The sequence below is a fragment of the Cherax quadricarinatus genome, chromosome 48 (genome assembly GCF_038502225.1).
Source record: "Cherax quadricarinatus isolate ZL_2023a chromosome 48, ASM3850222v1, whole genome shotgun sequence".
Taxonomy (NCBI): domain Eukaryota; kingdom Metazoa; phylum Arthropoda; class Malacostraca; order Decapoda; family Parastacidae; genus Cherax; species Cherax quadricarinatus.
In genome coordinates this window covers 23,385,833-23,406,408 of record NC_091339.1, presented here as the reverse complement: position 1 = coordinate 23,406,408, position 20,576 = coordinate 23,385,833, and the positions used below count along the sequence as shown (strand labels likewise).

Genomic DNA, 20,576 nt, shown 5'->3' with positions numbered 1-20,576 from the left:
AACATTTTTCTTGAATGTTTTATTATGTTTCCCACATTTGAATTTTCGAAAGCTGCTCTTACTGGAATAATTCAAATATCATCTCCACTGTACCATAGTAATGATTTATTTAGGTATCCTGAATGAGGAAATACGTTACAGTGTATTGGACGTGGAAATTTTATGTACTGTGTTTACCAGATATATTGAGCTATGCAGAAACAAGAAAGCATAGTATTGTTAATTATATTTTCACTATGCTTCTAAAATTGTGTCAAAATGATAAAAGTCTTTGCTATATAATGAAGTATTTATTTTATATATAGTATAATTGTGGTGTCCATTTGTCCTGCCTATCTGTATACTCTCCTCACCAACTTACCTCCCTGCATCCCCCTACACTATGCCAACATTGTATGAAATAGCAACAACCCCTGTTTCCTAAAACTTAGCTGACTCATCACTAGCATTATCATTGTGTTTCCTGTTTTAATGAACCACCATCACCATAATTGTTTTCATCTCATTACTTGACCACTGACATCTTCCAAAAGATTACCCAACTATCACTATCATCTCCCTAAACATTATCATCATTTCTTCTTTCCTAACATTAAGACCATCATTTCTGCATCAAATGCATTATTCCTAAGGCTTCCTTATTACATTGTTCATCATTGCATTCTTATTTAATTTCAGTACACCACATAATTATTTTATCTTCTTTGTCCCTGAATTGTTTTGTTTATCTGTTTTGTGTTGGGAAAACGTTGTCTGTGTACCGTACCTAAATGTGGCTATTTGTTTGTTGTCTGTGTTGCTGTGCTTTTTTAAATTATGCACATAATACTGTAACTGTGCATATACTTGTAAACAGGCATATATAAATAAATATAATGCATTCATATTGTGTACCATACTGTACTGTATATACTCTACATTATATGCATGTGCACACACATGAACATACACATATACAAAGATTCAGAAATACAGGCCCCCACATAGGTACATGATCACAAGTATGTACTGTACACACTAATACACTGATCCACCAATGACGGATGTTGTTAACATATCTATACTGTACGTGTCTCAGCTTTATCTGGCTCTGTATTAAAGCAGTTCAAACCTCTCATTATCAAATCCCTGGCATGAAATACAGGCGCTTCTTGACTTACGACGGGGTTACATTCCAGTGAACTCATTGTAAGTCAGAAATATCGTAAGTCAAAAATGAACATGATATGCTAAGTAAATAAATAAATACTAGTGTCATTGAATAAGTAACTAAACAAATAATTACTGTATCTAACTAAATACCAGTATTGAAAAGTAAAAAAATGTATACAAGTTACAGACTTGCAGTCTTCATCATGCTGGGTAACATCTTTAGTTTTTTTCTCCAAAGTAATCGCTCTCGCACCATTGTAAAGTCAAAATATTGTAAGTCGAACCATCATAAGTCGAGGCGCACCTGTACTTGTATAGTATATTTATATGATCTTCCAATTTAAAACATTTGTCTGCTAGTCTCTCATCTGGCATTTTATCAACTGCTCTGTAAATTAATGTATTGTGTAAAAAAATAACTTGTCTTAATAATCAGGCCTGTGTTTCACTGGAGACTTTTATCATTTAAAAATTCTAGTAAAAGTACATTTTTATTTTTTGTATGAAGAGCTTGGCCATATTCTTCGTTTTTACTGTAAGAGAGATTCTAGTTTCATCTTTAAGTATGTGCCTGTTTTGGCCTTGTAATTTAACAGATCACCAATTATGAAGAAAGTACTGTACTCTGTACTTTTGTAAGTATTTTCTGCATCGTAACGCTTATCCTTGCCCTACATACCATCACTAAGAAGAGATAAGTGAATAGGCCAAACTCCTGTATGTGTGCAGTGTAAGCTCATGATATATCAAGTACTGTATCTGGATAGATTACTGACAGGCTAGTACTCTGGTATGCTGCTTACTGACTGCCTCTGACTTAACTAATACAGATGGTCTATTTTCCTTCAGCATGCACAGGACTTTCATAAATGAGAGGTGAGTGTTACAGTGCATGAGGTAGACTGTCAGTCATGTGCACTGCCTGCCTGCTCTCTCAGTGTTTCACTTTTTTTTTTTTGGGGGGGGGGGACTGTAGATTTTTTGCAGTATGACAACTGCAAATGCATGGTTTGTTTTAGCATTGCACTTATTTTACCAGTACTGTCTTATTTTTTTTGTTTGTTTACAAAAATGCAAAACCTGTTGTTTTTGCTTGTATAAAAAGTAATGAGGAGTTGTAACAAGAGAGGCAGTATTAAGTGGGCATAAATTTATTATGCAGGTACAGTATTGTTGAAGAATTCCATTTGATTGTTTTGTAATACATTATTAAGACTTTTCTCAACAGTAACTGACCATGTTACCAAATTGTGTAAAGTGTTACACACATTTTTCTTTATATGCTCCTTTTTATCATCTTGATGGAAGCATAGCAATGCATTTTATTTTATCTTTTTTGCCTTGCAAATCAACTTGTTACCCTTCATTATTGTTACTGTACATATTCTTATTTCCTCTCATCTTTGCTTGAAATTTTATCTTAAAAAATTGTGTGATTTATTATATCCAGTTTTTTATAGTTTGTATAGAAATCTACTTTTACTTTTTAAAGTACTAATTGCTTACACTGTATAAATTGATAATTTTGTTTCCATTAATTTTGCACTTAAACTATGCTTAGGAGCATTAAATCAGTCTTTTTCTTAATGATTTTATTAAATTTTTGGCATGCATCTTTCTTCCACAGTATTTACCGATTTTGCAGGGATAGTATTTTTTGATGAATCTATATTTCCAATTATAAATGTTTACTTATATAAATTGGTTTCATATGAGTAAAAATTATACACATTCATTGTCCTATAAGTAAGTGAAAGATAATGGACCAACAGCCGTGCATCTGTAGTACGTGGACGTGTCATCAGTGGGAGAGGGACTGGATTACGGGGCGTTCGTGTCTCTCATTATCGGCCAGCAGACACGGGCTTCACACTTACTCGTCCTGGAGGGTGGTTCGATCTCATGGTTAATGGAGGTGGTGCTGTCAGACTCCTCTTTGGGAAGTCACCATTTCTGCCTGTTACTGAGACTGTCTGGGTTCCCTGGAATGAGGTTTGTTATTTATGTTTGTGCTGGTTGCCGTGTTTGTTTTTCATTTCATACATTGACAAAAAAAAATTATACAGTAGGTTAACACAGCTGTAGCAGTCAGTTGTTTAGAATAATCAGTTGTCCAAAAAATTTTATGAAAATAATTATGCTGAGTAATCTGGAAAATGGTCAGCAATTTGGTGAACTGTCAGTTGTACAGACTTACTGATGCATCTTCAAATAGAATCGTCTGTCTACCTTAATATATTGTACCTTATACAAGGAACCAATCAGGATTAGGGTAGTTTTTCAACCATATACTGTATTACTTAATACTGTTTTGTATACTCATACTGTACTGTGATACTCCTGTATACAGCATACTAGTGATAATATAATCAGTAGTCTGCAGTGATCCTTATTCTAGATATAACTTGATCCCAAACATTCTGGATAACTGATGGTGTAATCTTTTTTTTTCTTTTCAACACTGTCTACCACCATTATCATGTGACCCAAGAAAAGGAAGCACATGAACTATCATTCATTCAGTAGCTGTCTTGCCAAAATGCAGCATCCCCACCCCTCCAGAATACATGCATTTCTGTAAATAATAAAATAGTATGTAGGATAGAGAGATTATATGTTATATTTTGCTGTGCATGTGTAATCCAGGTATTTTACAGTGCATTATAACAAAAGTGTCAAATACTCTACCCAACATTGTGTCCTTCATTTTATGCTGTAGATGTGCTCCAAACCCTTGGCATCAGTATTAAGCTCACTCAGGCCTAAAGGTATCTAGTTACTTGTAAAGGAAATGCTCATTGCAAACTATGGCAATTGCATATAGCAACTGTAAATCACACATACAGAATTATTGTTAGAAATAACATCACATAATAGTGAATGCACATAAAACAAATCAGGGGTAAAGTAATGGGTGTGATACAGCCCACCTGGTCACAGCCAGTTAAAGAGGTAGGGGCCCCTTAATGGGGTTCCCTGATGCTGATGTAGAGCTCCTGATTCAAGGAATTGAAGCTACCTTCTTCCTCAGATCAAATCAGGTGCTATATGACCCCTGTGGGTTTGTCAGTCGTGTTACTGTGTATTTGTGTAGTATACTTAGATAATCCCAGCTATGTTATAGAGAAGCTCCCTGGCTAGCGATGACATCATGAGTCACGCACACGTACTTCCTGCCACAGTGTTCCCCCTCAGTTCAATGGTAGGCATAGACAAGACAGGCAGACCTGGGCTTCTCCTACAAGACTCGCACGACTATACGCCTCCAGACATCCTACATGTGTATTTCTTACTCCAATATCTCCTCACAAACCCCCACGACAGGTGGAGTACTGTCCTGTAAATGTATTAATAAAGAGGCAGGGCCAAGAGCAACCACAAATAGTTAAGTACATACAGCCTTTGCAGTTATGACTGAATATTATTTTCTCACTCTCCAGATTGTTGTTACAAACACAATTGTCATGACAGTGGCAGATGTTGTGCCACCACCACCACCAACACCATGTCCAGACCACAACTACGATGCTCTCAAGCCAGTCGTCCTTGCCACATGGAAACATGGTTTCCAAGGAGGCTGTCCAGAGTGTTCAGCAATCTTGACAGAATCCCAGGTGGTGCAGGAATCTCTCAGTATCCCTGGAACTGGACTTCACCTTGTCTATCATTCTTCCAGGTTAGTGATAAGAAAAAACTTCAGTGGCAAAAGTGAGGCTCTTCTTAAGTCTCTTCAGTTGTGCTGATTATTAAATATGTAAATCAAATGTAGAGTAGCTTTTATTTCAGCACAGAAATTTCTCTGCCTACTCCATATGAAAGCTGTAAGTATTTTCAAATGTCCAGGATATCAATCAAGCCTTAATTCCTCTGTGATTACCTGGTAATCCAAATAAATTGCCTGGGAGCACCTATACTATAAGTAGCTATTTATACACTAGTTTTGAATTTGTATAATACAGTGCTTTTAGCAGCAATATTTCAGTAAACATGATCCATTAGCCAGATGACAATTACTTTATTACTCTACTTTGCATAGCTGGTAAAAAAAAATGCCAAAAGATATTGTGTTGTCAGCTGTAGATGTGACTTAGCCAAGTTCATGATGTTGGTACACTAGTTCATGACAGACTTGGACTTCCAGCAGGCATGCATGAGCGTGTTCGATAGGAGTGAATGGAGACAAATGGTATTTGGGACCTGACTATCTGTTGGAGCGTGAGCAGGGTAATATTTAGTGAAGGGATTCAGGGAAACCGGTTATTTTTATATAGCTGGACTTGAGTCCTGGAAATGGGAAGTACAATGCCTGCACTCTAAAGGAGGGGTTTGGGATATTAGCAGTTTGGAGGGATATGTAGTGTATCTTTATACGTACACCTACCATCCGACTTACGACCTGCTCGACATACGACAACTCGACTTATGACCGTGTTTTTTAATGCCAAATTTCTGGGAAATAAACAAGTGTTTGTGTTGTATACAGTGTTTATCCTAAACCTTACAGTATAAAATACAGTACTAACAGCATAAAAAGTGAAGTAAAACATGAAATACCAAAATAAAACAATAAAATAAAGTCATTACAAAAATGTTATGTTGATATTCAGCAGTAAAATTCGACTTACGTCCATTTCGACTTACGACTGGTTTCTCGGAACCGAACTTGGTCGTAAGTCGGATAGTAGATGTATATGCTTCTAAACTGTTGTGTTCTGAGCACCTCTGCAAAAACAGTGATTATGTGTGAGTGAGGTGAAAGTGTTGAATGATGAAAATATTTTCTTTTTGGGGATTTTCTTTCTTTTTGGGACACCCTGCCTCGGTGGGAGACGGCCGACTTGTTAAAAAAAAAAAAAAAAAAAAAGGGGACACCGGCCTATCAGGAAACTAATAACTGCTGTTAGTTAATTACTATCAACTTTTGCAGTTTGCCTTTATATTATCGGTTACAATATTAATGTGAAAATAGAAAAATTGAGGTTTGTAACTGGAAAGTAAATAATTAGAATAGAATTTATTTTTGATATAGGTTAACATATAAATGCATGTGAAATAGTAGAATTCTTTGTTTTTCAATGCCAGGGCCTTGGGCTATGAATCTACCATCCAGCTGCAGCTGACACCATCTGTGATCCCAGAGACCCTGCGCAGGATATACCTCAGGATCACCATTGAGGGTATCCTCTTTGAGAAAACCTTTGAAGCTGATCCAGATATCAAGTTCACCTATGCATGGAACCGTCTCAATGTCTACAGGTGAAATATTCTTTCAAGGCTTACAGCAGAACACTCTGTATAAACCTTTGCTTATTTTAAATACTGTACAAGTAATTTTTTAGTTGAAAATTGTCTGCCTACAATAATGAGACAAAATTTATAAAATTAAAATGCTTTACTGCGTACTTCCACAATACAGGACTACTGTATATAGCTATTCCTTATTTATTGTGTTTTGGTTGTAATTTAATAATTATGATTACCAAACTAATTTCCTTATTTTATTATGATGTGCAGGCAGCGTGTCTATGGTGTAACATGGGCTGTTGTGAAAGTTGGGTTTGCTTATAGCAATTGTGACCAAGTAATATGGGATGCTCAGACTACCCAGGTGTCTGGACATGACATGAGCATCTCAGACATTGGTGGTTGGGATCTCTCTATCCATCATAGATACAATTTCCATGAAGGTGAGTCAATAAGGTAATCAAAAAAAGTACTCTCGATTCACCAGCCTGTAATTATAAAATTCAAAACATATGCACTAAATTACTAATATATTTCAGCAAATTGTGGAAGTAGAAGAGAGCAACCATATAAATAAATAGGGGAGCTGAGGATATGTAACCAAGAATAAGATCAAAACCAAAATTCAATTCGGATAAATTCAAATTAAGAAATGATATAGAAAGCTACAAGTTTGGCAGCAGAGTTGTAATTGTCTAACAGGTTAGACAAATGAACAAGAATGGTTGGGTGTATGACCTACCTAACATATTCCAGTAGGCCATTTGCAGTGCTATTTTATTATGATAGTATGGGTAATAAATACAGGTGTTGCAGGTAATATGGCCAGACTCAACATTTTAATTTTGGTAAACAGTTTCTTAGTACTTGCAACTTGAGCAACTAGCAGGCTTGTGCGACTATGTTACATAGGAGAGAAAGGAGACAAGCGGTTTTTAACTGACATGCTGTTGGAGTGTGAGCAGGTTAACATTTATGAAGGGGATTCAGAGAAACTGGTTAGCCAGACTTGAGGCCTGGAGGTGGGAAGGGCAGTGCTTGCACTATGAAAAAGGAATGGGATTGTTGCAGTTGAATTGTGATGTCATCTTACTTCTGGCAAGACAAGGATTTAATGATTGGTGGGAGTTATGGTAGTTGTTGAGGCCACAAAAAAAAAAAAAAATTACATTCAGAGGGTCATCTGAATTATGCTGTTTGCATTACAGGCAAGACAGATGAGTGAGTAATGCTTCCTTTAATGGGTCACCCTGCTTGGGTAGGAAATAGCTGTGATAATAACAGTTCATTATTTTCAGGCATTCTTTACTATTAGTAAAGTCAAGCTCACCCTTCCTGTAGTAATAGTGCATACTTCATGTAATGGTTTTGAAGACAGTACAGATGTGCAGAAATAAATGAGTTCAATACACAAATAATCCGTAAATGGTCAAAGTCAGACCAAAATGTCGTCATAAGTTTCTCTCTCTCCTATGTACAGTTATTTGTCTATTGTGCCTTTTTGTTCTCAATGAATGGTTGTTAAAAGAAAAAGATATGAAAGACAGGGGTAGGAGAATGTCTGCAGTTCATCTAATGTAAATGCTTTATCAGTAAAAATGAAAGAATAAAGGGGTTTATATGCTCTACCTGATTAGTCTTGCTTGCTTTGTCAATAATGGTAAACTACTAACAGTGTTGGATAACCAGTTTATTGTATCTGAATTGATCCTAAATATGAATATAGTAAACTAGATTTAATGGGCTAATATGGAGAGGAGCTGGTGACCAGTAATGGTGATAGTGATGAGTAAATACAAGACTTTTGCTGTGATTGCAATAACCATGGAAAATTCTTTAGCCTGGTTTCAAATCAACTGACCCAGTAGATTGTATCCTGTATCTTCAAAATTCATTAAATCAAGACACGGTAAAGAGAGAGAGTACTGTATATGATGCATTATTTCTTGTGGGAAAGGACTTTCAGAAAATAAATGTACAAAGTTTTCATATAAAATTTATGTAAATATAACCAAAGTACAGGCAAACTTATCTCCATCCCACACTTACGAATTACTGTATTTTACAGCATCGAAGATGCTATCTTTTCCCTAAATAAGTCTCAGAAATTTAACCAGCATCTTGGAGACTTAAGTACCATTTATCTTTTTTTTTTCCAAAATTTAGCCAATCAGAATTGATGGGGGGATATTTGACTCCTGACGAACCATCATATATTAAACCTTTATTTTCCATAGGTGCAGTGTTATAAATGGGGTTCTCTTCATAAGAACCACTTAATAAATAATACAATTTTATTTTTTTTTTAACACATCAGCCGTTTCCCACCAAGGCAGGGTGGCCTGAAAAACCAAAACTTTCATTATCATTCACTCCATCACTGTCTTGCCAGAGGCATGCCTACACTGCAGTTATAAAACTGCAACATTAACACCCCTCCTTCAGAGTGCAGACACTGTACTTCCCATCTCCAGGACTCGGTCCGGCTTGCCAGTTTCCCTGAATTCCTTCATAAATGTTACCTTTCTTACACTTCAACAGCATGTCAAATCCTAAAAGCCATTTGCCTCCATTCGCTCCTGTCTAACACATTCGCATACGCTTGCTGGAAGTTCAAGCCCCTTGCACACAAAACCTCCTGTACCCCCCTCCCTCCAACCTTTCCTAGGCCGACCCCTACCCCGCCTTCCCTCCACTACAGATTTGTATATTCTTGAAGTCATTCTATTTCGTTCCATCCTCTCTATGTCCAAACCATGTCAGTAACCTCCTCGGCCCTCTGGATAATGGTTTTGGCAATCCCACACCTCCTCCTAATCTCCAAACTACGGATTCTATGCATTATATTCACACCACACATTGCCCTCAGACATGACATCTCCACTTCCTTCAGCCTTGTTGCAACATTCACAACCCATGCCTCACACCCATACAAGAGTGTTGGTATAACTATACTCTCATACATTTCCCTCTTTGCTGTCATGGATAAAGTTCTTTGTTGCCACAGACTCCTCAGTGCACCACTCACTTTTTTTCCCTCTTCAGTTCGATGATTCACCTCATCCTTCATAGACCCATCTGCTGACACATCCACTCCCAAATATCTGAACACATTCACCTCCTCCATACTCTCTCCCTCTAATCTGATATCCAATCTTCCATTACCTAATTTTTTTTGTTACCCTCATCACCTTACTCTTTCCTATATTCACTTTTAACTTCCTTCTTTTACATACCCTACCAAACTCATCGGCCAACCTCTGCAACTTCTCTTCAGAATCTCCCAAAAGCAGCACATCATCATCAGCAAAGAGCAACTGTGACAACTCCCACTTTGCATTAGATTCTTTATCTTTTAGTCCCACACCTCTTGCCAACACCTGAGCATTCACTTCTCTTACTATTCCATCTATAAATATATTGAACAACCATGGTGACACCACACATCCCTGTCTAAGGCCTAATTTTACTGGGAAATAATCCCCCTCTAACCTGAGCCTCACTATCCTCATAAAAACTTTTCACTGCTTTCAATAACCTACCTCCTATTCCATACACTTGCAACATCTGCCACATTGCCCCCCTATCCACCCTATCATATGCCTTTTCCAAATCCATAAATGCCACAAAAGCCTCTTTGCCCTTATCTAAATACTGTTCACCTATATGTTTCACTGTAAACACTTGGTCTACACACCCCCTACCTTTCCTAAAGCCTCCTTGTTCATCTGCTATCCTACTCTCAGTCTTACTCATAATTCTATCAATAATAACTCTACCATACACTTTAACAGGTATACTCAACAGACTTATTCCCCTGTAATTTTTACACACTCTTTTGTCCCCTTTGCCTTTATACAAAGAAGCTATGCATGCTCTCTGCCAATCCCTGTATACCTTATCCTCTTTCATACATTTATTAAATAAAAACACTAACCACTCCAAAACTATATCCCCACCTGCTTTTAACATTTCTATCTTTATCCCATCAATGCCAGTTGCTTTACCCCCTTTCATTCTGCTCACTGCCCCATGCACTTCTCCCACACTCACAACTGGTTCTTCCTCACTCCTATAAGATGTTATTCCTCTTTCTTGGATCACCCTGCCTTGGTGGGAGACGGGCCGACTTGATTAAAAAAAAAAAAAATCCATTTCATAACAATATAAACACCAAAAAATATTGTGGAGATTGAGGAAAACTAAATGAAACAAATATATGGCTTTACAAACATTTAACAAAAGCATCATGAACAGCAAAAATAGTCGAGATAATGAACAATAATAACAAGGTATGTGGAAAAGATGCATGCACTGCTAGCAGCAGGAGCAGACTGGCAAGTCTGACTCATGTTGTGCATTTCTTGCTTTGGGATGTGTAGTCTGCATTGTATGCTATTATAAATGAGGCATGATGTAAATTGAATTTTCAGGGGCTTTATGAAAATATGGTCATAAATGCAGGAGGGGGTCACAAGTAATTCTGTCATTTCTCTAGCATTTTTCATTTGTATATTCAGGATTTTTTTTTTTTTTTAACAAGTCGGCCATCTCCCACCAAGGCAGGGTGACCCAAAAAGAAAGAAAATCCCCAAAAAGAAAATATTTTCATCATCATTCAACACTTTCACCTCACTCACACAATCACTGTTTTTGCAGAGGTGCTCAGAACACAACAGTTTAGAAGCATATGCTTATAAAGATACACAACATACCCCTCCAAACTGCCAATATCCCGAACCCCTCCTTTAGACTGCAGACATTGTACTTCCCATTTCCAGGACTCAAGTCCAGCTATATAAAAATAACCGGTTTCCCTGAATCCCTCCACTAAATATTACCCTGCTCACACTCCAACAGATCGTCAGGTCCCAAATACCATTCGTCTCCATTCACTCCTATCGAACACGCTCATGCACGCCTGCTGGAAGTCCAAGCCCCTCGCCCACAACACCTCCCTTACACATTTGTATCCATGCATCCTGGTATCTACACATTCAATACTTTCATACATTAAATTCCTGATAGACTATGGCCAACATTACCACTTTAGTCATGGTGCAGACAGAAAGTGATGAAAGGGATTGGATTTAAATATAATTTGGGCACATTACATCACCTGCAGAATTTATGAAATTTACAAGATTAAACAACTGTACTGATAAATTGGTGTATGGAGTTTGCAGGAATATACTGTACAGGTAATTTATAAAGATTAAGATTCAACTTGTGTCTTTTTCAATACAAGTTTAGTTTAATTTTAAACTTTCCTACATTTAGGCATCCTACAGAAGGGTGATGGACGTAATATGCACATGAAACAGAAGCCACGTGTGCTGCAAACTCTAATGGGAGATGGTCATCAGAGAGAAGTATCATGCAGAGCCTGTGATGGGCCTGCAGATAAGCAACGCCTTTTGACTCCTGCAGCACTTGCTTCAGGCCCTGATGGATCATTATACATTGCTGACTTTAACTTGATTAGACGTGTTTTACCAGATAACACAGTCAAGACTGTGGTTAAATTAAAGTAAGTACAGGTATTTCATTATGATTAAGCTTCAAATCAAATTAAAAATGTCTAAGAAAATTAGTTGGATATTATATTTTATTAAAAATTAAATTTTGTAAAACTAAATGCTTATAATTGACATCTCTTATTTTACATAATAATTCAACTTTTGTTTTTACTATTGCAGCGAGACCAGAGTTTCTTACCGTTACCATTTGGCTGTAAGCCCAGTCACTGGTGACGTTTACATCAGTGACCATGAGGCCCATCTGATCCTGAAGGTTCGTGACCCAGATGACTTCGCCAGCCCTGAGGAAAACTATATGCCTTATGTGGGATCTGGTGAACGTTGTTTACCCGGTGATGAAGTGGGCTGTGGTGACAACTCTCTTGCCAGAGATGCCAAGCTCCAGTATCCAAAAGGAATGGCTCTTTCTTTTAATGATGTCCTTTACTTTGCTGATGGCACTAATGTTCGTGCAGTAGATGCTGATGGAATCATCAATACAGTAATTGGCACTCACCGACATCGTGCACACTGGAGACCACTACCATGTGAAGGAACTGTACCAGTGTCTGAAGTCAGTTTACGCTGGCCAACTGCTTTAGCCATCAGCCCCTTAGATGACTCTTTATATGTTTTGGATGATCATCATGTATTGCGGCTGACTCATGATGGACAGATTAAAGTAGTGGCTGGTAGACCTCTCCACTGTCCTCCCTTAGGTCATGATGTACCATCTGATCTTGCAGCTCATACTACTCTTCGCTCTCCACAGAGTCTAACTTTTGCCCCGAATGGAGACCTTTACATCGCAGAGAGTGACAATGAGCGTATAAATCGTGTCCGTGTTATTGAAACAGATGAACGAATTCATGATTTTGCCGGTGCTGATTCAAAATGCAACTGTCAAGAGGAAAGCTGTCCTTGTTATGACGAATCCCATGTATTAGCTGCTACAGCTGTGTTCTCAACCATTTCAGCACTAGCCGTGACCCCAGATGGTACAGTACATGTACTAGATCAAGGTAACCTGCGCATCCGTTCTGTTACCTCCTCTATCCCAGAGCCAAATGCACAACGTATGTATGAGATCTACTCTCCAGAAACACAGGAGGTATATATATTCAATAGATTTGGGCATCATGTGGAGACGCGTAGTATTCCAACAGGGCGTACCATCTATATGTTTGCATACAATGTAAATACCAGCAATGGCAAACTGTCTACAGTCACAGATGCTGGTGGAAACCGTGTATCTTTCCTCCGTGACTATACAGGACAGGTTACCATGATAGAAAACTCCCGCCAGCAAAAGTGCCGGTTGCAGATGTCAAGGACACGCCGCCTCGAAGAGTTAGTAACACCTGACGAACACAATGTAACCTTGACATATCATGGCGCTCTGGGTCTTTTGCGATCACGAATGGATTCTACAGGCCGTGCCCATGTCTATACCTATGACATTTATGGTCGCCTGACACGCACAGTCACTCCCTCAGGTCAAGTTATAGATTTATCATTTGACTTGAGCCAAAAGGGAGCTAGAGTAACTGTGACTCGGGATGGCACTGCACCAATCACCATGCTCATCAAGGGTGCACTTGTCACACAGACCATTGGTAGGTTTTTTTTTATTTTTTTACTTGAAATGAATTGCCCTAGTTTTGAATATGGTTACAATGATAAAAATAAAAACAGTAACAGCTTAATTATCCTAAATTATAAAGGCAGTCACTCTGTACAACTATTATTCTTGTTAAAAGACAATTGTTATCCCAGTTTTAATATAAACAAATTATTCCGTTAGGCTCAGCGTCGAGTGTTACAGCTCAGCTCCCTGATGGATCGGTTGTGACACGTACAGCTTGGGGTCATCACATAGCCACTGAGACTGTACCATACACACTCTTGCAAGATCACACACTTGCCCACTCATTCCCAGTCTCAGGAAGGCAACGTACAGAAATTGGAGACGAACTTGTCAACAGCTTTGATTGGAAGTACTTTGTGGAAACTAGTGATCAAAATGGACCAGTAACCCAGGTAACTGCAATGTTTGCTCTAATTAACCCATTCAGAGGCCAAATCTCAGTGACATTCAGGGTCCAAGAATTTTCAAAAACAATTTTTGTTAATTTTTCTTATGAAATGGTAGAGAATCCTTTTCTGAAGGTAATAAAGTAAAAAGTATGAAATTTGATGGAAAATTGACGAAATTACACTCGCAGATTTTGATGTGTTAGCGATATTTACGCATCAGCGATTTTGCCGACTTTGATTCCCATTTTAGGCCAATTTCATTATTCTAGTCGACAAATTCTTAGCTATTTCGCTAGTATTACTTCTATTTCATTGAGTGAGCACAAGAAATTGCTCAGTCAACTGTTTCAACTACCCAATAAAGTGATCGGAAATTGGTAATTTGGCAAATTTAACACAGTTCAAAATATTCCAATTTGAAAATAGTGTCCAGAATAAACAATGCAGGCATTCCTGGCACTAAACTAACATTTCCTCTGTTCATTAGTTACATTTTCAGGCTTTACAAATGAATTCCATTTTGAATTTTTATTCACATAATGAATTTTTATTCACACCAAAAAATAGAACATTTACTGTTATGCAATGTTCTAATACATAATTGTATAAATAATACCAGTGCATTCGTGAACATACATTAGACCCACCAGCTGAAGTGTATTAGATTCATGACGACATTTGTGTACTCTTGAACATCGGCAAAAATTTAACATTTCCGCTACTTTGAGCTTAGTTTCAAGCCATTTTCAGTACTTAAACCAATCAAAATCATCTCTATTTCTGTAATATTGCATTATATCAAATGAAACCAAGAAATCGCAAATACAATTGTAAAAAATATACAAAAAAAAAAACTCCGCTAAGTTGCTATTTTAATCCAAAATTACAGTCACAGTTTTTTTCCTTTCATTATGCACTGCGTGCTGCAGGATTTGTTTTATGTGGTGCACACTTATCACATACCTAGGCGCAAATTTACCGCTCCCAGGTTATCTGAGCGAGCCGAGCTCATGGCATAGATCTACGGTTTGGACCCCGGCTTCAAAGCTGTAGATCTATGGCATGGACCCTGAAAGGGCTAAATAATTAATGTTTTTAATGCAAAATGCAGATAAGGCTACATTTTTCAGTTCCTATATTATTTCATTCAACCTGAACACAGAACTATAACTTGCTTTTACCCATATGGTAGAGGCAAAAGTGATAAATTTTACTGAGAGACAGAGGGATATTTGAAGGTGTTGAAACTGGAGAGTTTGGAAAGTACTCAAGATTAATTATTTGTATTGTGAGATATACTGTACTTGTTTTATTTCCTTTCAGTTCTTTGGGGATTTGAATAAGAATCCTTTCTCCCATTACAAATGTGTCATAGAAGAAAGCTAATATACCAAGAGCAAGAGACTAATAACTCTGTGTATCACTCACTAAAAAGACAGGAAATATTTTTCATATAGTAATTTTAAATATTTTTCTTTTGTATGTACATTTATTTATTTATTATTAATTTGGACATGATACATAGATGTACAAAGAAATACAGTGGTTAAGTGTAACATGCCAAAAGCCCCTTGTATGCAGAGCATTATGGGCAGGCTTAAAATTAACTTAAGATTAACTAAGCAATGATATATTCAGTGGCAAAAATTATAGTAAACAAATAACAATTAAGCACAAATGAGTATTTCAAAGACAGGTCATATGGTCATTTGCTGAGTTGCTGTGCATTAAATAGAATGGAGTATTCTGTTAGGTAATATAATTAAAACAAAAAAAAAGTTTGATAGGGTCACAGGTTAAACATTTATGAGATATAATTATTCAGTACGTATTTATTTAGTTGTGGGTGAGTAAGCGATTTTTAAGAAGAGACTTGAATTTATAAACAGTTTCTTTTATATTCACAGGTAATGAATTCCAGATTTTTGGGCCTTTTATGTGCATTGAGTTTTTGCATAGTGTGAGATGGACACAAATGTATGTATGAATGAATGTATTGTTATGAACTTTTTTACCCATTTAATAGGTTGGCCGAAAGATGAGGGTAAATGGTGAAGACTTGCTGACATTCAAGTATGATCTCTACACTGGAACAGAGGCTGTTTTAAATGAAGCAGGAGTCACCCTCCTCAATGTATCCTATGATCCTCTTGGACGGCCTTTGCGTTGGACTCCAGCTCAACCTTTTCTTCCTGTGGAGATGTCCTATGACAGATTTGGGCAGCTTGAGCATTGGTCTTGGGGTGATATGAAGGAAGAGTATTCCTATGACCGTAACGGAAGATTTGAGGGAGTTACTTATGCTGATGGTTCCAAGGTCATGTACTCTTTCAAGGACATATCTAGTGTTAAGGTATGTTACTACAGGTTGGTATAAAAAAAATATATATATAGTGATATATTTTTGTGCAGTTTTATATTTTACATATACAGGGGGCTAATGTATCATGAATATTTTATTCCTTTCAGCCTTATAAAGTGAGTGTGTCATCTGGTGCTGAGCATCTCCTTGAACATGATGAAGGTGGAGCCTTGTCTGCTGTGACAACTCCACGTGGTCATAAATATGCCTTCCATGTCCAGCCATCTCTTCTCCACAATCGTTTCACCTTCACACCACCTGGATCACCACGTCACCCATACCAACTCTTCTACAGCGATGATGGTCGAAAGCTAGCAGAAATTTTACCGCATCAGGCTAGTCGTGTTATTTACCATTATGACGGCAGTGGACGTTTACATCAACAGCTGTTTGGTGATGGATCTGTTGAATATGGATATCATGCAGAGACTGGTCTTTTGCGAACTGTGTCTGTTAGAGAAAGAGGATTTGAGCTACGCAGTGACAACAAATATCACGCTGGGCTTGTGAAGGAGCAGAGAGTTAGATTTGGAGAGTCTTCCGGTTTGGATTCTGCCAAACTGAGATTCTTGTATGATGGAAATGCACGCCCAAGACGAGTTGAGGTAGAAATCAATGGGAAGGAGCAGCCAGATTATGATATGAAATATGATATGATTTTAGGTACTTTAGATAGTGTGGGAGACCTGAAAGTGACATCCTCATATCACAATAAAACGGTTGTACAGGATGTTAGAAAAACAATGTTGCGAGTAACTGGCTATGATCCCCATGGACGCATAGTAGAAGCAGCTTTAACCTTGCGCAGTCGCATGGTGCATCGAAGAAGGTACACTTATGATAGTCGTGGAAGACTTGCAACTATGTCAACTTGGCGAGGACCTGGGTCTCTTGAGATACGCAACAATTATACATACACTCCTGATGGTTTTCTACAGGCTGTAGATGGAGCAGAATCTTGGCAGTTCCGTTATGATAAAAATGGCAACATGATTGCTGTGGTGGAAGGTGGAAGAGAAATGACAGCAACGTATGATGGAGCAGACCGGTTGGTTGGCTGGGGTGATGTTGAACTTAATACTTACTCCCCAGGAGGTACTGTGGTGAGACAAGGTGAAGTCCATCTCTCGTATAGTGCTCGTGGAAACCTTAAATCTGCCTGGCAACAAGATCAGTATAAAATCTGGTGTAGACATGACCATCATGGACGGCTGACAGTATGGGAAGATGACCATGGTAATGTTACTCAGTTCTTCTATGCTGACTTACTTAGACCAAACCTTCCTACCCACATACACTATCCAAAACAAGGAGAAACACATTCTTTAGAATATGATGAACGTGGTCACCTTATGGCTCTACACACAGGAAGACATCGGCTTTGGGTCTCAACAGACCATCTAGGATCACCTGTGGCTGTGTTTGACGATTCAGGAGTATTGGTAAAAGAAATTGTCAGATCTCCCTGGGGTGCCACTCTTAGTGACTCAAGACCTGACCTCCTTTTGCACGTGGACTTCCAGGGTAGTCTTCGTGATCCTGTTACAGGATTTTTGGTATTTGGGCTCCACACTTATGATCCTGTCCATGCTCAATGGATGGCACCTCGTTATGACTTAGTAACCAGTGCTCCAAACCATGTGGGGGCTGTTTATGTCCATCGCTTCCATGATAATGATCCTGTTAATCTGATAACTCACCAGCCTCGACATTACACAGGTAAGAGGGGTCCATAATTATCATTTCAAGATATGATTAAATTACGTTTCATTGAAATGACTTTATATCCTTAAACTAAGCATTATTAAGCTGATATTTTTAAAAAGAAAAAATTATTTTTAAGTGTGTTAGTAATCAAATTTATTTTTTATATCAAACAGAATCAAGAGATTAAAAGAAAAAAAGTCCATTTGTTTAATATGCCTTCTGAAGTTCACTTTATTCATGAGTACATCAGCACATGTAACGTACTTTGTCTTTTATAATGCTGCAAATGCAGCATCTTTCACAATTCTGCAATTAAAAACTTTAGAATAATCTCTCATTCTTTTTTTCCAGATCTGGACAGTTGGCTCAAACTTTTTGGAGTTGATTTGTCAAAGATGTTAGGCTCAAGTTATCATGATGAGACAGTGGAAAAACAGAGAGGTGGTCTGTTAAAAGCATCACAGCTAGCACCATCTCTCAGTGTTATATCTGGCTTGTCCTGCTCCACAGGAGGTGTACTGAGACAGTTTTCACGACCTTCTCTGTTGCCAGAGTCTTTGGTGCGATCTAATGCACCAGCATGGGCCATTCCTGGCTGGGCAGCTCTAGGAAGATTCTCATCATCCCCGCCAGTATTGGGTCCTGGAGTTTTAGTGTCTCGCGTGAATGGTAGAGCACTCGTCTCTTTAGTGCCATCAAGAGAAAATCCTGTGGTGCAAGATGTAGCGAGGGATGTCCTTAATGGTTCAGCCTTACTTGATGTGACACTTACACACCATCACCACCACACACTTTATTTGGTCAAAGAAAATGCTGAACTTCGTCACGATGATTTACAGCAACTTCAGCGATTAAGTGGTCGATTTAATGTGTCGGCTAAGGAAAATGAAGAACACCATGAAATAAGGGTAGTAGGCAGCGATGTATCACTTGTATTGCTGTATGGTGTGGATCCATCCAATGCTCGTCACAGGCTTTTACGCCATGCCCATCGTCGGGCCGTTGACCATGCATGGGAGAATGAACGCTTATTATTAGAACGTGGGTCTCCTACAACTCATGAATGGACAGTGGAAGAACGTGTAGAGCTTATAAGTAAGGGAACTGTGCCTGGCTATATGGCTGCTGATATGCACTCCATTCATCGGTATCCTCTTCTGGCAGATGATCCAACCAATGTTGTCTTTAGACGTGATACTGGGCGACGGCGACGACGAAGTCAAGCTGGTATTCAGTCATGATCCGTGGGGCTGGGCACGGCCCTTGTACATACTGCTGTATAGTGTAGCGCTGTGAACCTGTACACACTGTACAAACAGGGTATTTCTCACGCATTGTACACATCTCTCCGAGCCGGAGAATAATCCTCACATGTGATAGAGGCAGACTGTGTGGTGCAGGCCATAGTGTCAGTAACTGAAGCTGCTGGGGGAGGGAAGGGGGGGGGGGTAGAATGGGAGGTGGACAGAGTTGGTGTAAGAATGGTGCCTACATGGTGTCACGGACATGTGAAGAATGAGGTTCAGTGGACATTTTTATGTTCCACTGTAATCCTGGAGCACTGTTGCTGGCAGTTGTAAATAGTGAAAGCCTAGCAGCATTTTATACTGTCAGGATAGTCAAGGTTCTGCAATAGTATATAATTTTGCTGCTTAACATTCCATGAATCATGTACTTTTATGGAAAGACAAGTATGCAAAGTTGGTGTGAAGCACAGAGAGACAGCAAGACATATATATTTTGTACGTTTTTGTTACAATCATGTCCATTATTTAGAGATACTTAACGCCTATTTCTATTTGAATGTATCCTGTGTCCTAGCGAGATGTCTTATGGCGAGAAGCTTGGGTTCAAACTTTTATAAAAAAAAAAAAATAATTTGTATAGAGGAAAGCAGATGAAGGTACTGATGACATGCTGTGTATATATATACATATATGCAGAACAAGTCGCATGGGGGTGGAAATCTTTAGCTCTAGATTTTTCGCACTTGTGAAAAATCTAGAGCTAAAGGCAAGGCAGAAGGTATCAGTGGCAATCCATATGGGCTGCCACTGATACCTTCTGCCTTGCCTCAGAGAATTTACTCTCTTACCTGTTGTCTTGCAACGTTGTGTAGCTCCTGGTGATGCACAAGAGTGTGAAAGATATATAGCTAAAGATTTCTATCCCCATGTAGCTTGTTCTGCATTGTTAAGATCGCCTGCTTGCGATTGTATTGCATTATATAGATATATATATATATATATATATATATATATATATATATATATATATATATATATATATATATATATATATATATATATATATATATATATATATATATAGATATATATATATATATATATATAGAATTCAGGTATTAAGAATTATTCAGCTTTATTCAGCTCTATGCATGTGTACATTTTGACCATCCCTGCATTGCAGGGATCAAGCATTTTATTTTTTTATTGACTAGGTTTCAAGCTCTGCTTTCTCTCTTGCTCTTTTTTTTTTTTTTTTTTTTAATTGTATACAGTGATATAACTATTATGAGGCTAAAACTCATTGCA

General features: G+C 38.0%; 1 protein-coding gene across 5 annotated transcripts in view; it reads left to right on the top strand.

Moving 5' to 3' along the window:
- The window catches only part of LOC128696087 (teneurin-m-like), a 395,373-nt gene extending 375,100 nt beyond the window's left edge, over window positions 1-20,273 (top strand). For 4 of the 5 annotated variants that reach the window (XM_070094985.1, XM_070094987.1, XM_070094986.1 and 1 more), the window contains 11 exons: window positions 2,002-2,028; window positions 2,925-3,144; window positions 4,593-4,828; window positions 6,235-6,408; window positions 6,667-6,839; window positions 11,677-11,926; window positions 12,096-13,531; window positions 13,720-13,955; window positions 15,979-16,305; window positions 16,422-18,033; window positions 18,373-20,273. In XM_070094985.1, coding sequence (XP_069951086.1) covers window positions 2,002-2,028; window positions 2,925-3,144; window positions 4,593-4,828; window positions 6,235-6,408; window positions 6,667-6,839; window positions 11,677-11,926; window positions 12,096-13,531; window positions 13,720-13,955; window positions 15,979-16,305; window positions 16,422-18,033; window positions 18,373-19,262 — 5,581 coding nt within the window. In that variant the 3' untranslated portion in view covers window positions 19,263-20,273. The remainder of the gene's footprint in view (window positions 1-2,001; window positions 2,029-2,924; window positions 3,145-4,592; window positions 4,829-6,234; window positions 6,409-6,666; window positions 6,840-11,676; window positions 11,927-12,095; window positions 13,532-13,719; window positions 13,956-15,978; window positions 16,306-16,421; window positions 18,034-18,372) is intronic. The other variant, XM_070094984.1, reaches the window with a different exon arrangement.
- Window positions 20,274-20,576: the final 303 nt, after the last annotated feature.